Source organism: Artibeus jamaicensis, unplaced genomic scaffold (genome assembly GCF_021234435.1).
Source record: "Artibeus jamaicensis isolate MK-2021 breed Jamaican fruit bat unplaced genomic scaffold, CSHL_Jam_final contig_464, whole genome shotgun sequence".
Taxonomy (NCBI): Eukaryota; Metazoa; Chordata; class Mammalia; order Chiroptera; family Phyllostomidae; genus Artibeus; species Artibeus jamaicensis.
Window position 1 is genome coordinate 5419417 of NW_026521842.1, and position 19726 is coordinate 5439142.

The 19726-nt window shown below is 48.3% G+C and overlaps 1 protein-coding gene across 1 annotated transcript in view; it reads left to right on the plus strand.

Moving 5' to 3' along the window:
* The first annotated feature begins 2099 nt into the window (after window positions 1–2099).
* COTL1 (coactosin like F-actin binding protein 1) overlaps window positions 2100–19726 on the plus strand; it is a 41162-nt gene continuing 23535 nt past the window's right edge. Inside the window, exons 1-2 of the mRNA XM_037142415.2 lie at window positions 2100–2387; window positions 2645–2727. Coding sequence (XP_036998310.1) covers window positions 2311–2387; window positions 2645–2727 — 160 coding nt within the window. The 5' untranslated portion in view covers window positions 2100–2310. The remainder of the gene's footprint in view (window positions 2388–2644; window positions 2728–19726) is intronic.

Consider the following 19726-nt stretch of genomic DNA (forward strand, 5'->3'; position numbering starts at 1 on the left):
AGACTTAAAATGGAATCTTCTGGAACTTTTGTGGTTTCCGTGATTGACACTTGAATCTTTGATCCTTTTGGAATTTGCCCTGATCAATGGTGTGATGTATGGATCCATTTTTGTTTTTCTTTCCAATGGCCAGTTGTCCTATTACCTTTATCAAGGAGTCAGACAGGAACTGCTTCGGGCTACCTGACATTGGAATTTTTTTGTTTTTGTCTTTAATTATAGTGTGGGGGTTCAGAGTAAGTCTCCCCAAGATGTGCCTCTGCCATGTGCTGATTGTTTTGAGCTGAAGCCAACCGTAGCTTCGGGCTCAAGAAAAACTTCTGCCCCTCCCTTAACTACCTAGAAGAACTTGAATTAAGGGCCTTAAACCATTATCAGAGATGACCTTTTCTGACCTATCTATACAGTGGGGCAAACCTCTATTTGCCAAGCATCTGCTCTTCTTAGCACCCTGCAGTAATCCTTTGACGCCTCCAAGGCACCCAGCTCAGAATGTCTCATATACCCATGTTCTCCTGCTGTCTCTGCACATGTTGTGTATGCGGGGTCCCATGCATATGTATGTATTGAATTTTCGTATTTCTCTTGCTAAACTGTTTGATGTCTGTTCGATTACTAGACCAGCTAAAAGAATCTTGAGGGTAGAGGAAAGTTTGGTCCTCTCCCACAAACAGTGACAAGAGAGCCTACTTTCCTGGAAATGAGGTTCCACCCGCTCATTGATGATTAATTGACTTATTGATTGATATGTTTGTTTGCCACTGAGAGATTAATTATGAACTGGACCTCATCCCTGACCTTTTGGGTTTCTATTCAGGACTTATTTTAATTACTCAATCAACACCAATGACCTTTTGTTTAATAGCTAATATATTTGTCTACACATATTTCAATTAAACCATAAACAAACCTACAATGTCAGTGCTTGTATTATTCCCTCCAGGAAGATAATCTCAGAGTTTCTGGGGCTTGCCCAAGGACCCATAGTTAGAGAGTGGCAGTGCCCAAAGCAATTCAAGAGGCTGATCTCCAGGACTCACCCCTTTACCTGCTTTGGCACTGTAACTGGTCTTTGTGTAATGACTGGATGAGGGAATGAATGAGTGAGCCAGTGAGGAAATGAAGACAGAATGAGTCAGCTCTTACACTCAAAGAAACCCAAAGAGGGAGATAAGACCTGAATGCAAATAACCAGAATACAAAGTAAACAGTGATCCCACCAGTGTTTTGGGTGGGATCCAAAAACAGTCCACTTTCTATCCCCTCCTATTTAAAATGCTTAATTCCTCCCAATTCTCCCTACCTAGAAACCTCGGAGCCAAATACTAGTAAGGGGATGGGGCTGTCTCCTTTGGTCTGATGCATTAAGTCACCCACTTGGAGGTTCCCCGTGGAGCTGTGGAGCTCTGCAGTTTGGGGGGGGGAGGGCACGGGAGAGGAAAGAGGGGAAATAGGGAGGAGGGAGATGCAAGGTAGAGGAGGGAAAAGTAGGGAAGGGGAAGGAGGAGAGGAGGAAGAAGACAGCTTGAGGAAGACGGTGGAGGGAGGAGGAAGGAGTTGGGGGTGAGGATGAAGAAAGGAAAGGAGGAGGGGAGAGGAGGAGGTTGGAAAGAGGAGAAGGTGGAATAGGTTGGGAGGAGAGGGGGACCGGCAAGAAGGGGTGGAGAGGAGGGGAGGGGGAGAGAACAGAAGGAAGAAGGAACAAGCAGGAGGAGGAAGGACAGAGTACAGAAGGGCAGTGGGAGGAGGAAGAGGACTTGGGAAGGAGGAAGGGGGGGAAAGAAAGAGTTGGGGGAGTGGGAGGACCGGGGTGGAGTTGGGAGGAGAGGAGCGGGAGGGCGAGGGAGAAGAGAGAAGGGGAGAGGGGATAGGGGAGAAGAGGAGGGAGGAGGGAGAGGGAGGAGCAAAAAGCCCCCTGAGCAGCCCCCACTGCGAAGTTGCGCAACCCACCTGAGCTGAGATTGGCCGCCATGGAGTAGAGATGCCCCGCCCCCAAAGCTGGGCGGCCAATGTCGAAGGGGGGGCGTGGCGGCCGCGGGTTGGGCGACGAATGGTCGGTGGGGGCCTGGGCTGTGCGGCCCGGGGGCGGTGCGGCGAGGCCTTGGACCTGGAGCGCGCTTGGCCGCACTCGCAGCTGCCGAGGCGCTGGAGCTTGGAGCTTGCCAATCCGTGTCCTTCTAGCCGCCGCTGTCGCCCACGGCGGTCTCTCGCCAGCTTTCCGCGCGACCCCGCAGTGCTCCGAACCCTGCCACTGGCCCGGAGCGTGCTTAGTTTTTCTGGTCAAAGTGTTCCCGCTGCGGCCCCGCGGCGATGGCCACCAAGATCGACAAAGAGGCTTGTCGGGAGGCGTACAACCTGGTGCGCGACGACAGCTCGGCCGTCATCTGGTGAGGAACTTTCCATTGCTCTCCAGGCCCCGCTCCCCGAGCTCGCGAGGGGCTGGTGCACTGAGCCGTCTTCCAGATGGGACGGATTAAGGGTCAACCAGTGCTGTCTTCCGCAGCCTTAACCCAGGACAGCGTGGAAAGCCAGCGCTGGCTTCTCCCCAGCCAGAGCATCTTTTAGATTGTCCTGCTGGAAGCTCAGCACCATGCAGCTACCAACGCTGATGTGTGTGTGTGTTTTTTCTTCTCCCAATCCAAAGGGTGACTTTTAAATATGACGGCTCCACCATCGTCCCAGGCGAGCAAGGAGAGGAATATCAGGACTTCATCCAACAGTGCACAGGTAGGAGGCATGCCCTTTGGGGGAATTCCTGCATTTTGGGGAAATTGTCTACCTCTCTGGGAGGAGCCTGTCGCCACCTTTTTTAACTCTGGCGCTGGAGGAACCAGGTTTGAGCATTTTAAAGCCTCATAAAGCCTTCTCCCTTCTGGACATTCAGAACAACCAGAGGTGACTTCCTGGCTTTTTGTTCCTCATTAGCTTTTCCAGGCGGGACAGCTCCTTTGCCCCCTGCGGATCACTGGTTTTCCACAGAGCACTCACAAGGTTCCAAATGCCAGTGTTCAGCCCTCCAACCTTCATCCCCTTTGGTCTGTCAGTGAGCCAAAATAAAAATCCTGGAGCTTACTGCAAGAGAAACAAGTGATCAGCTGCATCCTCCTTCCAACCATAATCATGTCCGTGTTCCATATATATATATATATATATATATATATATATATATATATATATATATAATTTGAGAATATAGAACCAGGTGTGAAAAAGTATGCCCATATGACCCCATTTGTGCGAAGTTGTAGAAAAGGCAATGTGAATCTGTGGTGTGAAAAGTCAGAATAGTGGCCATGTTTTGGGGTAGATAGCCACTGACATGGCGGGGGCACATGGAAGGCTGGGGTGGGGATGGAAAGGTCCCATATTTTCATCTGAGCGAGTATTACACAGGTGTGCACATATGTAAGAAATCATTAAGCAAAATACTTAAGATTTTTAAACTTTGTGCACTTTCCTGGTGTATGTTGAATCATGAAAAGGAAAGAACACATGGTGTGCATAACCATAAACCCCTCAAAAGAGGCAAAGGCACAGCATTCCTGGTGACAGGACCTTTTAAAGCTGACTTTGGCTAGTGGGTTCTTTCTGGCCTTGGAAACAGATATATTCAGACAAAGACAGTGTAGCCTGAAGGTTTGGGTGGGGACTCAGCCAGCCTGGTGGGTGGGTTTGAATCCTGAAATGGCCATTTCCTAACTGTGTGGCTTGGGGCAAGTTACTTCACCTCTCAGTCCCTTGGTTTCCTCACCTGTAATCTTGGAGGGCTGTTATAAGTGAGTCGTGTATGCCAAATGCTCAGGACCGTGTCCATACAAATTACACGGTCATTTGTGAAATAAATAAAAGTACAAAATCGTGCCAAGCACCACATGGCTGCTCCTTTCCTTAACTGCTCCCTTAATCAAATGGTATTTTACATTTAATCTAATTCAAAGAATATTTATGAAGTATATGCTATGGGCTGGGTGGTACTAGATTTTATAAAAAATGCTTTTCCAACTAAAGTGTCTCCCTGAGAGCTGCCTTCTAGACGTTCACTTATTGCTTTTGTAAAGGATTCATTTCGGATACCAACCACATAAAATGCTCTGACAACTCTCATTTCATAAGGCGCACAGGGCCTCTTGTGGAGAGTTGGCGGGGCTGGGATTTGGGCCCAGGCCCCTGACTCCAGCCTTCCATTCTTCCACCACCCTGGTGAATGCTTTTGCAAGTGGAATAAGTGCAAGCTCTTGACTTTCCCCATATTTTGTGCACAACTTGGAGATTCAGCAGTATTTTTTGCCTTGCCGGCTCTGAAGCTTTGTCTCACAGGCCAGCTTCCCTCCTCCCTGAACTCGAGGACAGTAAACTAGCAATTTCTTTCCTCTTGTTGGCCATCTATCACTCCCCGCCCCCCCCCCCCCATCGGAATGGGTTCCACCTCTGAAGCTATTGTTTCCTCCACCAAGTAGGAGAAGGCGACCCGGGGAAGACAGGCCATCCGGTCAGTAGATTCCTAACAGATGCTTCTGGGCAGTGGGCCTGCAAAGCTGGAAAGGCTTGCTTGGGTCAGAGAGCACTTCCTTCCTCCCTTGGGCTTTGTGGTTTTCTACTCTGAACCATCCCCCAAGCACAGGGATGGGAGTGGGGAGTGTCTGGCGGGGGAACTAAAAATGCTTTCCCTGCTGGTTGTTGATCTTATGAATGGACCATGGAATCTGAAGGCTCCGTCTGCTTTGGCTGGAAGACTGCCTTCCTTCCGCACCCATCTGTTGGACAGATATATAGGCGAGTTATGGGTGCTGTGTCTGCTCTTGTTCCTCTTGGAGAAGCTTGTTCCTTCCCCCTGCTGTGTCCCCATAACCCAGTGACAAAGGAATCGGAACACCACCTAGTAACTTTACACCTCGGTTGCTGCACTTGGCATGCCTTGTTACTGAGATTTGTTGCCCTTCTACAGATGTGTAAACCAAGGCCTAGAGAGATTAAGTGACTTGCCTGAGATCACACAGCTAAACTGGCTCCAAGGCCCATGCTCCTGGCCTCTTCACTCTAAGGAAGTGGTTTAGATTCTCATCTCCAAGCCATGAGGCTTCCTAAGTGATACAGCAGGTTCTCATCGGGGCTTGTGTGATTGCTTGCAGTTACAAAAGACATGTTTACCCACTTTTTTGATGCAGGGAGGGCTCTTTGTGGCCCTAAGTAGACTTCCTGTTTCCAGACATCTCATGAGGGGCACAAGGGATGGGAATGTCTGGAAAGCAAACCCGGTCTCTGTCTCCCCGGCTCTGGGCTGTACCGGTTTCTTCCTGGGCTCTCTCCCCTCCCTGAGAGTCCCTCCTGGGTTGGTATCTCTCAAATACACTCCTTCTCCTTCTCCTCCTTCTCCGGCTGCTGACTTCCTTCTTCCATCCTTCCCCACCCAGCATTTTCTAGAATGGAACACGCCTGTCCAGACTCCCGCTCTCATCTCTCCTCAGCTCCCAGCCTGCTCTCTCCTTGACCATTGCAGCTGTTTTTGGAAAGGCTGCCAATCTGGAAAATGGCTGGGCCCTCCTCTGCTCTGCTGACAGGATTTGGACCCTCTGTGGCCCTGCACTGGCTCTGCTGGCGTGTGGACAGACCTGGCCCTTCCTGTGCTAATTGCTCCAACACCACCTCCGCCCTTGCTTCTGCCCTGTGCTTCAGTCTGTGCGGGTGGTCAGTGGTCAGAGATCTTTCAGGTGCTGTGAGAGAAGCCCTGTGCAGATTAGCTTAAGCAAAAAAAAGAACCCCCCCCCCCCACAAAACTTGTCTGTAGCTTCTGTGGTTGGAAAGCCCAAGGGAAGTGCTAGCTGCAGGTGAGGCTGCCTGAACTCTGGCCCCTCTCCTCCTTCTCCCACCTCTGCCTTCCTCCTTTATTGCCCTTCTTGCAGTCAGGAGGGTTGCTTCTCCCTGAGTGGTGATACAGATGGCCACCAGCTGCCCCAGCTTCCAGGCCATCCCGATGGGGGAAGAGAGCCTCTTTGCCAATGATTTCAGAAGTCTCCAGGCTGACAACCTCTCCTTGGCATGGCTGGGTTCCTGTGCCCATCCTGAACTAATCCCTGGGACTCTGGCTGGCTAGGCCTGGATCAGTGCCCACCCCTGGAGTGGGTAAGGGGCAGCACCATCCAACACCAAAATCAGGAGACAGAGTGGGGGCGGGTGGTGTCCTAAAGGAAGGTAGGGGTAGTAGGTCCGTGCTGCTTCTAGAAGAGGGGCAAACCAAAAGCAAGTCTGTTGCCTCCCACCCCACCATTTCATTGCAAGTCTCTTAGCTCTTGCTCTTTCTTGTCTTATATTCACTCTGCCCTCCCCACCTCCCACTGCTGGATTAACTCTTTCTCACATACATCTCAAACCACGTCACTTCTCTGCTCATTAAGCTTCTATGACTCCTTTCTGCCCATTGAAGTAAAGCAGGCTGTCTGACTGGCGTTTCAACCAGTTTGTCTCAACCCATATCTCCTGCCCAATAGCTCCCTGCACCCTTCTGTGTGCACCTGCAGCCTCATACTAATACTCCCAGCTTCCAGGACTTCAGTTTGGAGATTCCCTCTAGGTGGAATTCTTCTTGGCACAGCCCATCTAAGCAGGATTCAGTCACCTACCCAGCCCAGGGAGAGCCCTTTTATTTCAATAGCCAGGACACTTCCTAATCAGAGAAGCTCTAGATTCACGTCCCAGCTCTGCTTCTTGCATGCTGTGTGAACTTGGGTCAGGGCATTCCTTCCTCTGTGCATCAGTTTTCTTGTCTATGAAACGGGGATCCTGACAGCCCCCGTCTCTGAGGGTGGCTGGGAGGGCTAGAAATATTACATCTAAAATGAGAGCACAGGCCCCTGATGTACACTGACTATCGTTACTGTTACTTTGTGTCACTGATTTTACTCTTATTGCTCTTATTATGATGACACTGTGCTTTCTCATGCCCCAGCTCAGCACACAGTAGGCATTCAGCCCTCCTAGGCTGGCAGGCAGTAAGCATCAGGCCCTGTGTAGGCACGCATTAGACGTTGGACCCCAGTGCACAGGCAGTAGGTGCTTAGTGCATGGTAAGAGGTGGTTAGCATAGTGATTGAAGGTTTGGGCTGCATCGGACGGCCTGGGTTCCAATACTTGCCAGTTGTGTGATCTGGAGCAGGTGAGTGACCCACCTGGACATCCCTTCTGCTATAATGTGGTCATTAGGAGGAGTAAGGAAGCAATTCCATGGTATCTAGGACATAGTTATGCTCCATAGATGTTAATTACTATGGTTGTTACCTTATTGGTGGAATTTAATCAATGTTGAAGTAGTGTATGTGGCCCGAGAACACCACGTGGTGGGGAGAAAAATGGGTAAAACTGCTGGAGGGTCTCTCGTTCCTCTGACAGAGCCTCCGGGAGGTAGGAGGAGCCAGGGCCCAGCTGACAGAGGTCGTAAGAAAGAAGCCATTTAGCAGACTGACTGGACACACGATCTCTCTGATTGAAGCAGAAAGGACTTCTAGACCACATACATGTGACGAGGCAGTGGCCTGGGCTATCTATGAAATCGTGTTCTGCTTTTGTGACTTAAGGTAATACCTGTTCCTTGTAGAATTTTCCAAAACCAAGACTAAGAAAAAAGAAGACAATAAAAATCAGATGTAGTTCAGCTATAGCCGTAGTTTTACTATGTGAAATTTGTTTACTTGTTTGCTCATTCCTTCCGTCATTTTCTTCTTCCTTTCTCTCCCCTCCTTCTTATCGCCTTCCTTCCAATCGGCATGACTGGCTACTCTGAAGGGCACTGTTTATAGGCGCTGAGAATAAATAGAGAGGCAGAGAAGGCCCCTGTCCTCATGGAGCTGATGCTTTATTGTCATCACCCAGCTTTTAAACTGACCGTTCTCTCATATAAATGGAACACTGTTTAACTGGTCCTCTATTGATGGACCCCAAACTACTGTGTTGTAAGCAGCTTTATTTTGGAAAGAATCCAGGCATCTGGGAATGAATCCAGTTTTCTGCTGATGCGAGTTTTAGAGCTGATGGATTGTGAGCATCAATAGTGGAGCCAGGGTGTCTCGCCTTGACTTGTACCCTTGCTATGCTGTGTGACCTTAGGCAAATCTCTCAGATTCTCTGTTTCCTTGTCTGGAAGATGGGGATAATGATTGCAAATAATGTCCAGGGTTATTGTGAGGATAAATTGATATACTACATATAAAACTTGTAGGGCAGTTCCTGGTATAGAGTCAGTGCTCAATAAATGTGGTTATTGTTAATGCAGCACCTTCTTGGAAGGTGTTGCACCTCAATGAATAAGTTGAAAGAAACATGACGTATGGGGTGGCTACCAGAAAAGGGGCATTCATAGAGGGCAATGTCAGCGTGAAGCTTTATTTGGGGTAGATGCCCTGTGATGTTGGCTGGGTGATGATGGTCTGGGTGCAGATAATATTCCCATGATGCTCTGGTAAGCCTGGAGTGTTCAGCTCAATCATCACTCACAGAGAGGTGTTGGAGGTTGGTATTTTTGTCTGTTCAGCATCCCATATTTTAGGGGAAACTTCTCCCTCCTGTTTCACAATAATCCTGCTCAGCCAATGTAGTTCCAGGATGTCTGACCGACCCTCCCCACTGTGAGGGCAGGTGACCAAGACCTGGACAATTAGAGTAATCCTCTCTGTTAACTGATTGGTTCAGGATTGGGTCCATGTGACTCAAGTCAAGCCAGTCAGATTCATCTCTGGATAGAGTTATTCTGAAAGAATCTATCTTTCTCTGGGGTTAAGACCTATAAGCATAAAGGGCTTAGTACTTACAGGACCCATCTACCGTTCGGAGAGAGAACCTGTCTGAGAACTCAGGAACAGCACCAAAGGTGGGGAATGGAGACCGGATGACATGGTTTAAACCCGTGGTGCCAGCCATTGGAGTTATTTTGAGCCAACTGAATTTTTTTCCTTAAGCCAGCTTGACTGAGTTCTTTATCATTTCCATCTGAAAGAGTCCTGGCCATAGTTCCTAGGGTAGGCAGCTGGTAACAGGCTAAGAAAGGAGAATCCAGATTGGGCAAGGAGTTCAAAAGCTTTCATGTGAGAATTGACTGAGGAAGTTGGGCATATTTAAGCTGGAGGAGTGATACTTCAGGGGACACAAGTGTTGCCTTCAGATGTCTGCAGGACTGTCATTTGAAAGACATGAACTTCTTCTACCCAGCGTGGTAGAAGAGAACCAAATAGTGAATATTTCAGGGGTAGATTTGGGGTTCACATGCAGGAGAATTGTCCTTAAGTTAGAATGGGCTGTCCCTGAAGGTAGTGAGGCCTCTTTTGTGGAAATTATGTCAGGAGAGGTTGCTCGGCCACTTGACATAGATGTTTAAGAGAGGGATCAAAAGAGGTCCTCCTTGACTGTGCACTCTCTTCTCTTGCACAGCCCCTTTCTCTGGTCTATGCTACATCAGGAAGAGTGACAAAAGCCATTAACTTGGGCCTGGGCGACTCCCCTTTAGGATGGGGTCAGCCTGACCAGGTACTGAGAGTGGCAGTGGCACTGATGGTTCCTGAGAAGAATGGGGATGTGTTGACTGTTAAAGGAAAAATTACTTATTCTGATACTTGTTGAAGAATGGCAAGGCAGGCTTTATTCAGGGGGACTGTTGTGATAGGTGTAGGGACCACTGCAATGAGGTTTTGCAGTAGGAAAGAAAAATTGGGCTTGACTCAATACAACAAGGAAAGGTGGGAATTTATAGTCAAGGAGCAGAGTGGAGCAGGGTGGTCAGTAGATGGAAAATTACAAGGAGGAAACATCAGGGGTAAAGGGCGTTCTGGCTACACCGACCAACCTAACACTATTCTTGCTGAAGGCAGGCCAGGGTGATCAGAAATCCAGGGGCTGGTGGAGAATGAAGAACACGCTTAGGTATCAAACGTGATCGATCAGGTATGGAATATGGAGGATTCTGGCTAAACTAAGTTTAGGAGGATTGTTGCTAAAATCAGATAATGCAGAGATGAACAGAAACACACAAGTCCACAAGTTGGAACTTGTTGAAAAAGCTCAGAAAAGCCTGACTAGAGTTTGGTCAAGTTGAGAATCTTTGCCAGTACTAAAAGAAGGGGGGTGGGACTCCATGCTCTGCGACAAATAGACTTGCTCTCCGTGGCTCTGCACATACAGCTGTACAACACACGTACAATTGGCAGCCTGTGTATCAGGCTGTTCTTTCTGTACTAGGATTTTTTGCCCCTGGCTTCACGTACATGTATGGATTTCAGAAATTTGAGTGAGAAGGGGAGGGGAGAAATTCTCTTATGAGTCTAAGGGAATATGAGGTGAAAAGGAAGCTTTAAATCTATGGCAGTGTTTTGGATGTTGGAAAGTGCTGAATAGTCTGTCAGTGGTGCATTTGCCAAACGTTGATTGAGCACAGCTGTCTTTGAGGAACAATGTTGGGCTATGACTTTTAAGTAGAACCCCGAAGGGCTATTGAGCCACTGCCTTCATAGCTTTCTGCAACATTCAGTCTTCCATTGCCTTCTTTTCCACACACCTGTTCCTGGGAGGTCTGGAGCCCCACTGCGTGGTTTGTGTCATAAGGTGCACAGGCTTGGGACAGCTCTTTTTTGGATTGCCTCTTGGTGACATTTGTGTCTGCTTTTGAGCTTGTATCCAGATATGCCATGGGAAGGCTGCTAGCTGTCTATCTTCCTGATAGGAGGGTATCTCTTGTTCAGAAAAAGTGTTCAATTAGTTGAATTGAATTGAGTTTTTAATCCTTGAAAATCTTTAGGAGTTAACACTAACTTTTCGAAAGTATCGCTTGTGGGTTGTGTAGGTATTACGTTCACATGCTTACCTCCCCTCCTTTCTTTACCTCCTTACACAGTGTCTGGCAGATATAATCCCTGCTTGAGTGTGGCTGGTAGGGTAATAATATGGATGTAATAATTTATAGTTTTAATTTGAACATTCCACCTGAAATGTCGTATGGTGTGCTTGAGTATGATATTGTTATATTATAGAATTACATGCTTATGATTTTGTAATAAAAGATTTTGTAATAAAAAGGGGGTGTTATTTGTGCTAGACCCAGCATTTTGATATGCCCCCATACCCAGAGCATGGAATCCCATGAATAGGTCTTTGTTGTCTTCTGGTTGCTAAATTTAGTGGCGATCTCTTTGTCTTTATTCCACTTTACCTCCCTCAGGAATGTGTCAGTGACCTGTACTTACTGAAAATATAATTTCCTTCTTTCTGCTTCTGCCCCACAGAGCTTCCCTCTATGTCTCTCATCCCTTATTCCTCATTCTCACTTCCTTCTGCTGGTTCTCCTTTCCCTTCCTGCCCCGTAAGTGTAGGTGTTTCCTAGGGCTCCACCCTCGTTCATGATGTTTCCTTCTCCAGGACATTTGTTGAGCGCCGACTGTGTGCCGAGCCCTCTGCTGGATTCTGAGTTGGGCACTTTCCCTGACTCCAGTGAACGTGCAGTCCACGCCCACAGTGGCTTCCTACAGTAGACATCAGGTTGCACCAACTGCTCTCCTCTTAAGAACTTTTTGTAACTCTTTCCATAAGGTCCAAATGCTTACAGATGACATGGAGGCTCCTTATGGCAGGACGCTATTAGGCAAAATGGTTTCTAGTACTTAATGTGACCAATGTCATTTTCATTTTAAGAAGTAAGTTGCTCCTAGTGACTTGAAATGATCTCAGGATGTGTGAGCTTTGGAATATGCAGTTCTTTTTAAAAAAAAGATGTTATTTATTTATTTTTAGAGAGAGAAGAAGGAAGGGATAACACAGGGAGTAAAACATTGATGGGTGAGAGAAACATAGAACTGGTTGCCTCTCGTGTAGCCACGAGAACTGGTCAGCTGGCCTGCAACCCAGGCACGTTCCCTAACCAGAAATCGAACCAGTGATCCTTCAGTTCACAGGCCAGCACTCCATCCACTGAGCCACCCCAGCTAGGGCAGAATATGAGTTCTTAACAAGCATGCTCTCATTGGCTACAAGAGGCTCAGTATATCAAGCCCCTGTCCCCTTTTGGGTGGTGGTGATCCACCATCTTGCTGCTGCTCAAGTCGTCCGTAAGTTCTCTTTAGTCCAACTCTGGAGTTGTCAGGCTCTTTCTTCGGTCTCTTGGCTGAGTCCTCCTTTGGTGTTCTCCAGTGCACCTGGGGAGATTTCCCCAGCAGATGATCTTCAGCTACCTCCTCCCCTCACAAAGGCACATCCCCAGCACCTAAGATTCTGACCTCATGCCAGGCAGTATGGGGATGCTGTGCGAGTATTACCTCGGACACTTTTTTCTTCCATGAGGGATATGGGTGGATTGAGTGCAATGACACCCATAAGTGGGAGTTGTCCCCATTTTACTGATGAGGAAGCTGATGATTTCCCTGGTGAGTCAAAATGAACTTGCTTGAAATGGCACAGTAAATGGAAAAATGGGACTTTGAACCCAGATCTGTCTGAGGTTCCCAGCTTTACCTCTGTTCTGTGCTGCTCCCATCCCCCTGTTTTTTTATCTTCACCCGAGGATATGTCTGTTGATTTTAGAGAGGAAGGTGGAGAGAGAAAAACATTGATCGGTTTTCTCCTGTAAGTTCCCTGACTGGGGATTGAACTCACAATCTAAGCATGTGCCCTGAGTGGGAATTGAACCATCAGCCTTTCAGTGTATGGGACAATGCTTCACTCCACCCAGCTAGGGACCCTCCCCCTTTCATATGATTTGCAGATAGCCTTCCTGCACCGTCCTCATCCATTTTGCTTTCCTGGAGAACTTCTATATATCCATCAAAGCCCAGTGTAAATGCACCCTCTCTTCAGGCGCCTTTCTTGCCTTTGCGATGCAAGGCACATTGCATCCACCACATTGTGCAGTGTTTGTGTGCTTATCTGTTTCTTCAATTCCATGGGGAGGTCCTGGACAGAGGGACTTTGTCACTCTGGTCGCCTTGGTGGAGAATCCCTACCCCTTATGGTTAGCCAATCCCAATCTCTTTTTGGCCAGGGGGTGTGTTGCTCCCCTGTGTGGGTCCAAGTTGTGGGCTGCAGCACTTTCCAATTTCTCCAGTTATATGCACATGAGCATTCCCGTATCTGTTTGTCATCTGTCTTCCTGCTGGAGTGAGCTCCGGGGTGAGAGCGGGGGCAGAATCCTGGTCTGTTTGGTTCTCCACTGTACTGTCGGCACCTGGCATTCTCCCCTCAGGTATTTGTTGGTTGATGGATGCACATAGGTGAGTGAATGCCAGTCTCCCAATGCAGGCACATAGGCTTCCTGGCTGAAGTCCCGCCCCCACGAGCCTCTGGCCCGGGTCTCCTGCCCAGAGCCACTGTGTGGTTGCGTTCCTCACTGATTTGACTTTATGCATTTGACTTTTCAGATTCAGCCCAATGGCCACCGCAGGGACAGGTCCCCAGGGGCCTGTGCCTGAAGGTGCTGTTACGTCAGCATTTTGTCTTTTCTTTCATCAGTGCATTTTGAAATGAACCTGATTTAGATCCTGTTGTAGTTTTGGATTTAGCTTATGGTCATCTATCTCATTTTTTTCTTATGCACTTATTCTTATTTTGTCTTCTATGCATTTGTGTAATCTTCTTTGCCAATGACAGGTGATAATAATACTTTAAAAAATAATGGTGAGCTCTGAACCTTTAATGCGCCAGCCATGGTGCCGGGTCAGTGTATGAGTTTCCAATGGCTGCTGTAACAAATTTTCACAAACTTAGTGGCTTAAAACAACATAATTTCATCATCTTATAGTTCGGGAGGTCAGAAGCCCCAAATCAGTTTCTCAGGGCTAGGGTAGAGGAGTCAGCAGGGCTGGTTCATCCTGGAGGCTGGAGGGGAGAATCCGTGTCTGTGCCCTTTGCGGCCTCTAGAGGCCACCGGCACCCCTTGGCTCACGGCCCCTCCCCCCGTCATCCAGGTCAGCAGTGGCAGGTTGCGTCCTTCTCACAGTGCCCTATCGGTGGTTCTGATTCTCCTACCGCCCTTTTCTCCCTTTGAAGATGCTTGTGGGCCTGCCTTTGCGATCCTCCAGGATCATTTCTCCATGTTGGGCTCATGAAATGAATTACATCCCCAAAGTCTCTTTTGCCATGCTGGTCATGTCATCACTGGTTCTGGAGAGTAGGGCGCGGACACCCTTGGGGCCAACGTTTTGCCAGCTCCTGTCATCTAATCGTGATTTAATTTAATCTACACTGTGACTGGTGTGGTAGGCCCTGTTGTTACTCCCATTTCATAGGTGGGAAAATCGAGGCTCAGAGAGGAAGGCACTGGCCCGGGGTGGTGCGGAGGCTGAGCTGGGTGCCTCACCCAGTGCCTGGCCACCCCTCCTGACACCCTGCTGCTTTCTGACCCTTCAGCTGAAATTCTTTTGAAACAAGGAGGGAAGACCATAGGCAAGCTCTTTTTTCTGTTTTCCCAGTTTTATTGCAAAGTAATTGACATACATCATTGCATATCTTTAAGGTACAGCATGATGGTTTAATTTTCATATAGTTTGTGAAGTGATTACCATAATAGGTTCAGGTAACATTCATCATCTGATATAGATACAATAAAAAGAAAAGGAAAAATAATTTCTCCTTGTGATGAGAACTGTTAAGATCTATTCTCTCAACAACTTTCTACACGCTGTCTTCTTGACTGCTGAGGGACAGCCCTAGGTCTGTGCCTCTGGCTGGCATCACGTCGGTGGGAATACACAGCTCAGAGGTAATTTTTTCTGCCTTTGTTGAAGTGGAAACCCTGAGGTGGTCTCTGGGGAGCGACACTCTGTATGTAATTCAAACGTCTTCAACCCTCCCAGTGTAAAATTCTGACTTCACTACTTTCGTCTGAAAGGATGTCCCTTGGAGTCAACTAATCTGACTGACCTGGAAGTAGTTTTCTTCTCTTTTTGGCTATAATTCTATCCTGGCTGTAGAATGGAGCATATTGTTCATGGTTTGCAGATGAAGGAAACTGCTGACTCAGGCAGGCCGGGGGCCCCTCTGGGTCACACTGGTGCTTCTGGGGAGGAGTGAGAGGCACCAGCCCCTGGGTGAGCCCGGGCTGCCCGTCCCCCTGGCCTCGCCGGACGGAGGAGGGCCTGCGTTCTCTCTGCACGCTCTTGCAGCGCTGAACTGGGTGCCACTCGCTCTGTTCCTGATTTGGCAAAACCTACTGCCATGTGTCTGATTCCAGGAAAGTAACCTACTCTCTTTGGTGATTTGTAATTACTCATTCATCCAACAAATTTAAAATGAGGGCCTACTATATGTCAGGAACTCTGGGTCCTGGGAAGTTAAGGGATCTAAGTCACAGAGTTTACGTTTTGTTAGAAGTGCAGGTACAGATAATAGACAGGCTGGCAAGTGAGATCATTTCAGGAGATGAGCATCATAAAGAAAATAAAACGAAGCAATGGGCTACAGAGGGACTGCAGGGAAGCCGCCGTTAACAAGACTAGTCTGGGGAGGAGGAGGAGGGGACACCAAGGAGAGGCCTGAATGAGGAGGGCACAGACACGGAGGCATCTGGGTGAGGAGTGGGCCCAGCAAAACCCTTAAGTCATATATATGATAGTTGTCCGGTGTCCACAATATATAAAGAGCTCTTACCACCCAACAATAATAAGACAACAACCCAATTAAAAAATGGGCAGGGGATTTGGATATCTCCAAAGAAGATGCACAGATGGCCAATAAACACATGAAAAAGTGCTCAACATCATGAGTAATAGGGAGATGCCAACCGATCCCCAATGAGAGAACATGTCGAACACCCTGGGAGGCTGTAATAACAGGTGTTGGTGGGAACGTAGAGAATCAGAACCCTCTGGTCGGGGAGGAAAACGGTACAACGGCTGTGGCAAGTCAGTTTCTGGAAAGGTGAAGCCTAATAATTCCACTCCTTAGTATACACACCCTGGAGAAACATGTCCACACAAAAACTTGTACATGAGAGCTCACAGCAGCATTATTCACAATAGCCCCAAACTAGAAACCTCCCAAATGCCCGTAAGCTGATGAATGGATAAACAAAATGTGGTCTGTCTGTACAATGGAATATTACTCAGTCATAAAAAGGAATGAGGTACTGATTCACACTACAACATGGATGAACCTTAAAACCATCATGCTTGGTGGAAGAGGCCAGACATAAAAGGTCACACATTGTATGGTTCCCTTTACTTGAAGTTTCTAGAACAAGCAATCCATGAAGATAAAAAGCAGGTTAGCGGTTGCCGGGGGCAGGGACAGGGGTGAGTAGTGGCAGCAAATGGATACAAAGTCTCACTTTGGGGCAATGAAGTGCTCAGGAACTGGACGGCCATGACAGTTGCACAGCTTGTGAATGTGCTAAAAACCAATGAATCATACACACAAAGGGTATAATTCCAAAAAGGGATGAATTTCATGGTATGTACATAAAATCTCAATCTTTAAAATGTAAAGAAGAGAAGGGGAGAGCAGGGGGGCAGAAGTCAAGAAGGCTCGTGATACCAAGTGCACAGGGATGGGGGGTCGGGGGTGGGGCAGGCAGGGCCCAGAGCATGGCCAGCCTTGCAGGCCACGGTGAGGACTGGATTTTATGGGGCAGCATGCGTATTATCCCCACTACTTATGTTCTGTGGCCTTCTAGAATTTCACCTTTGTCCTTTCTGCAGTCCCTTCCTAGGTCAGCATTTTTAATTCTGTCACTTCCCCCTCCCTTTCAGACCTGCCCTCAAACCCCAGTGCCCCGTGGTGCTGCGTGCTCTGCGCAGGCTCCACTGCGTGCACTCTCACTTCCCTGTGGCCTCCATTGGCTCCGTGATAGTCACCATCGTCCCGGTCAGCATCCCTGTCTAGCGTTTTTGACCACTTGTCTAGTCTTGAGGCTTTACACCATCCACCGTTTCCGACGAGGACTGACACCCAGGCACAGCATGGTTCCCTTGGCTGTGTTTCCATCTTCCGAGTCCAGCCCTGCGCAGAGCTGGTGCTGAGGATCTCTATCGTTGCCTTAATTCCCTGCATCAGAAATGAGTACTTGAAAAAGAGCAGGGCGCCCTGGCCAGGTAGCTTAGTCGGTTAGAGCATTGTGCCAGTACCCCGAGGTTGTGGGTTCAATCCCCAGTTAGAGCACGTACAAAAATTAACCAATGAATGCATAAAAAGTGGAACAACAAATCAGTGTTTCTCTCAAATCATTAAGTGATAAAAGAGGAGATTCTGTCTTGGATATTAGTGTGGGTTGATAAATAAGTGAATCAATAGAGTAAAATGAGTCAGCTGTAAATGTGTGGGCACACTCAAGGTCTGGGAATGTCATTAGCAGCCAGGGGGATGGCAAGCTGTTTGTGTGTCTGTCCCCACCATTAAGGTGCTCTGAGGCAGAGATGAAGAAGTTACCCTCCAGCCCAGAGAACTGAGGATCTGCGGGGCCAGGGCAGCTGGGACGAGAACCCAGCCTCACGGTCCCTCAGGCTGCTCAGGTTTAGAGTGTGCTTCGCCCCTCTGAGTATCAGACTTGGCGAGGTGAGCATGAAAGGTAATGTCTGTATTACCCCCATGTAATATAGACATTGCTAATTCTAGGAACCCTGTGTTGTCGGTCTGCCCTTCCCACGCGCTTTCGTTTGTAACGGACGGGTTTGTCCAGCGCAGTTACATGTTACCTGTCTGACCACCTCTGCTCTTCTCTGCAGGTCTGTTCTCTCCTGTTCTCTGCAGGAGGAAGCTACGCCTTTAAAATCCAGGACATGTTTTTCAATCCTTATGCGAGGAAATGTTTATTGATTTTAAGGAGGGGGGCATAGAAAGAGAGAGAGAAAAAACCGTCAGTGTGAGAGAGAAGCATCAGTCGGTCCCCTCCCAAATGTGCCCCTACTGGGGGTTGGACCCACAGCCTTTTGGTGTATGGGACAAGGCTCCAACCAGCTGAGCCATGCTGCCAGGGCTGGTTTTATTCTTATAGAATGGCATCTCCCACTGAACTGAATGCAGCCAAAAACTGGGGACTGAAAAGGGGCTACAGGAGAGGGAGCAGAGGCTTGTTGTTTACTTGGGAAATGTTTTTGAGCATGACCAGTGTGTCGGGTGCCACTGTGGGCACTCGGAGTAGTCAGGACCAGATGCCCGCCGCCTGGAGTAGGGGTGAGCCGGCTGGAGGAGCCCTCAGGGAAGTCATTTTGAGCCTTAAAACTCTTATTTTACACACAGTAATGATAAGCTAACTTATGTGCCCTCCCTCCAGCCACTGACAAGTCAAAAATAGAAGGGCTGGTGGAGGCAGGCGCTTTGAACTTGTCCACGGAAGCTGTTGCTTTTGTCTGTGGAGTTCTGTCAGAGTCTCAAGTTGTAATGTGAGCCCCCCGTGTACTTACCCTGTTAGCTGATGAGCTCCAAGTCACCCTTCAAATCCCATGTCAAACATCACCTCCTCTGTGAAGCCTGCTGCTCTGCTCACCAAGCCCCAGGCAGAGTTAATTTCCTTCTTAATGTTCTTATTCACTCTGTGCTAACCCTCACTGCTACGGTACTGACTACATTGTGTTCACATACTTTTTTTCCCAGGCTGGATTTTGTGTGTATGTGTATGTGTGCGCGTGTACACATTTTAATCCTCTCCTGAGGATATATCCATTGATTCCAGTGAGAGAAAGGGAGATAGAGAAACCTTGATCAGTTGCCTCCCGCACGTGCCGTGACAGGGGACAGAACCTGCAACCTAGGTGTGTGCCCTGACCAGTTTATGGGACGAGGCTCCAGCCAACTGATCCGCACCAGCCAGGACTAGATTGCATATTTCTGAGCACAGAGATTGTGTCTCTGGACCAGAGATTGTTGATATGTGTTTGTCAGATTACTAACTGACAGCAATAGAAAACAGCAGAACTATGAAAAGCAGATGCAGGAGTGCAGAGCGGTGCACACCAGAGATGTTTCATGCGTAGGCCGTCTGACCCTGACTCTGCCAGTGTCCCCAGAGTGTCTCACTGTAGACCTGCCATGAGGGATGCTGGGCCTCCAGCACCCGGAACAGCCTCTTGATCTCCAAGTCAGAAGGTGGAGTCGCGTAGAACACACTGACTGCCATTTAAGGAAGTAAAAGTCATCATTTAAAAAAAGGTTGTGGTGCTTTGTCATTGGGGGAAAACCACTGGCTGCCCGGTAATCTGGGTATTCAGATCAGCCCTCTCTCTCCCAGAGGGTTCCTCTAGAGTAATCATCTTTCTTCTCCTCTGGCTGTCCTGTACTCCATTTTCTGGTGTTCTCGGTCAAACGAGGGAAGCTGGGTCATTCCGCATTTAATGTGAATTCAGTAAGGGAGGAGTCCTATGTGAAGCCTATGCTTTGAGGATGGGTGGGAAAAGTATCAAACTGCAGGTACAGGGTGGTCTCAGTGCAGACTGTATGTGTGTGCATGTGCGCAGAGAGCCTATATAGACTTCGTCAGTAAGCAGACTCTCCATTCGCCCTCTGAGGAAGGGACGCTCCAAGACGTACACAGGGCTGTTATCCCTGGGATGAGTTATCTTTATTTTGTATACTTTTTAATGTCTTCAAAACATGTTTTGAGTGGGACGGGAGGGTGTTTTGTTGTTTTATCCATTGGGGCAAACAGTACAAGTCACTTTAAAAAAGAGGGAATGCTATGTGGCTTTTCAATAATGGTAGCTCTCCCTTCAGGAGGGCCAGAAAGCGGGCTCCTTTCACCCCGAGTCTGTAGTCCCTTGGGCAGGGTGGGGGT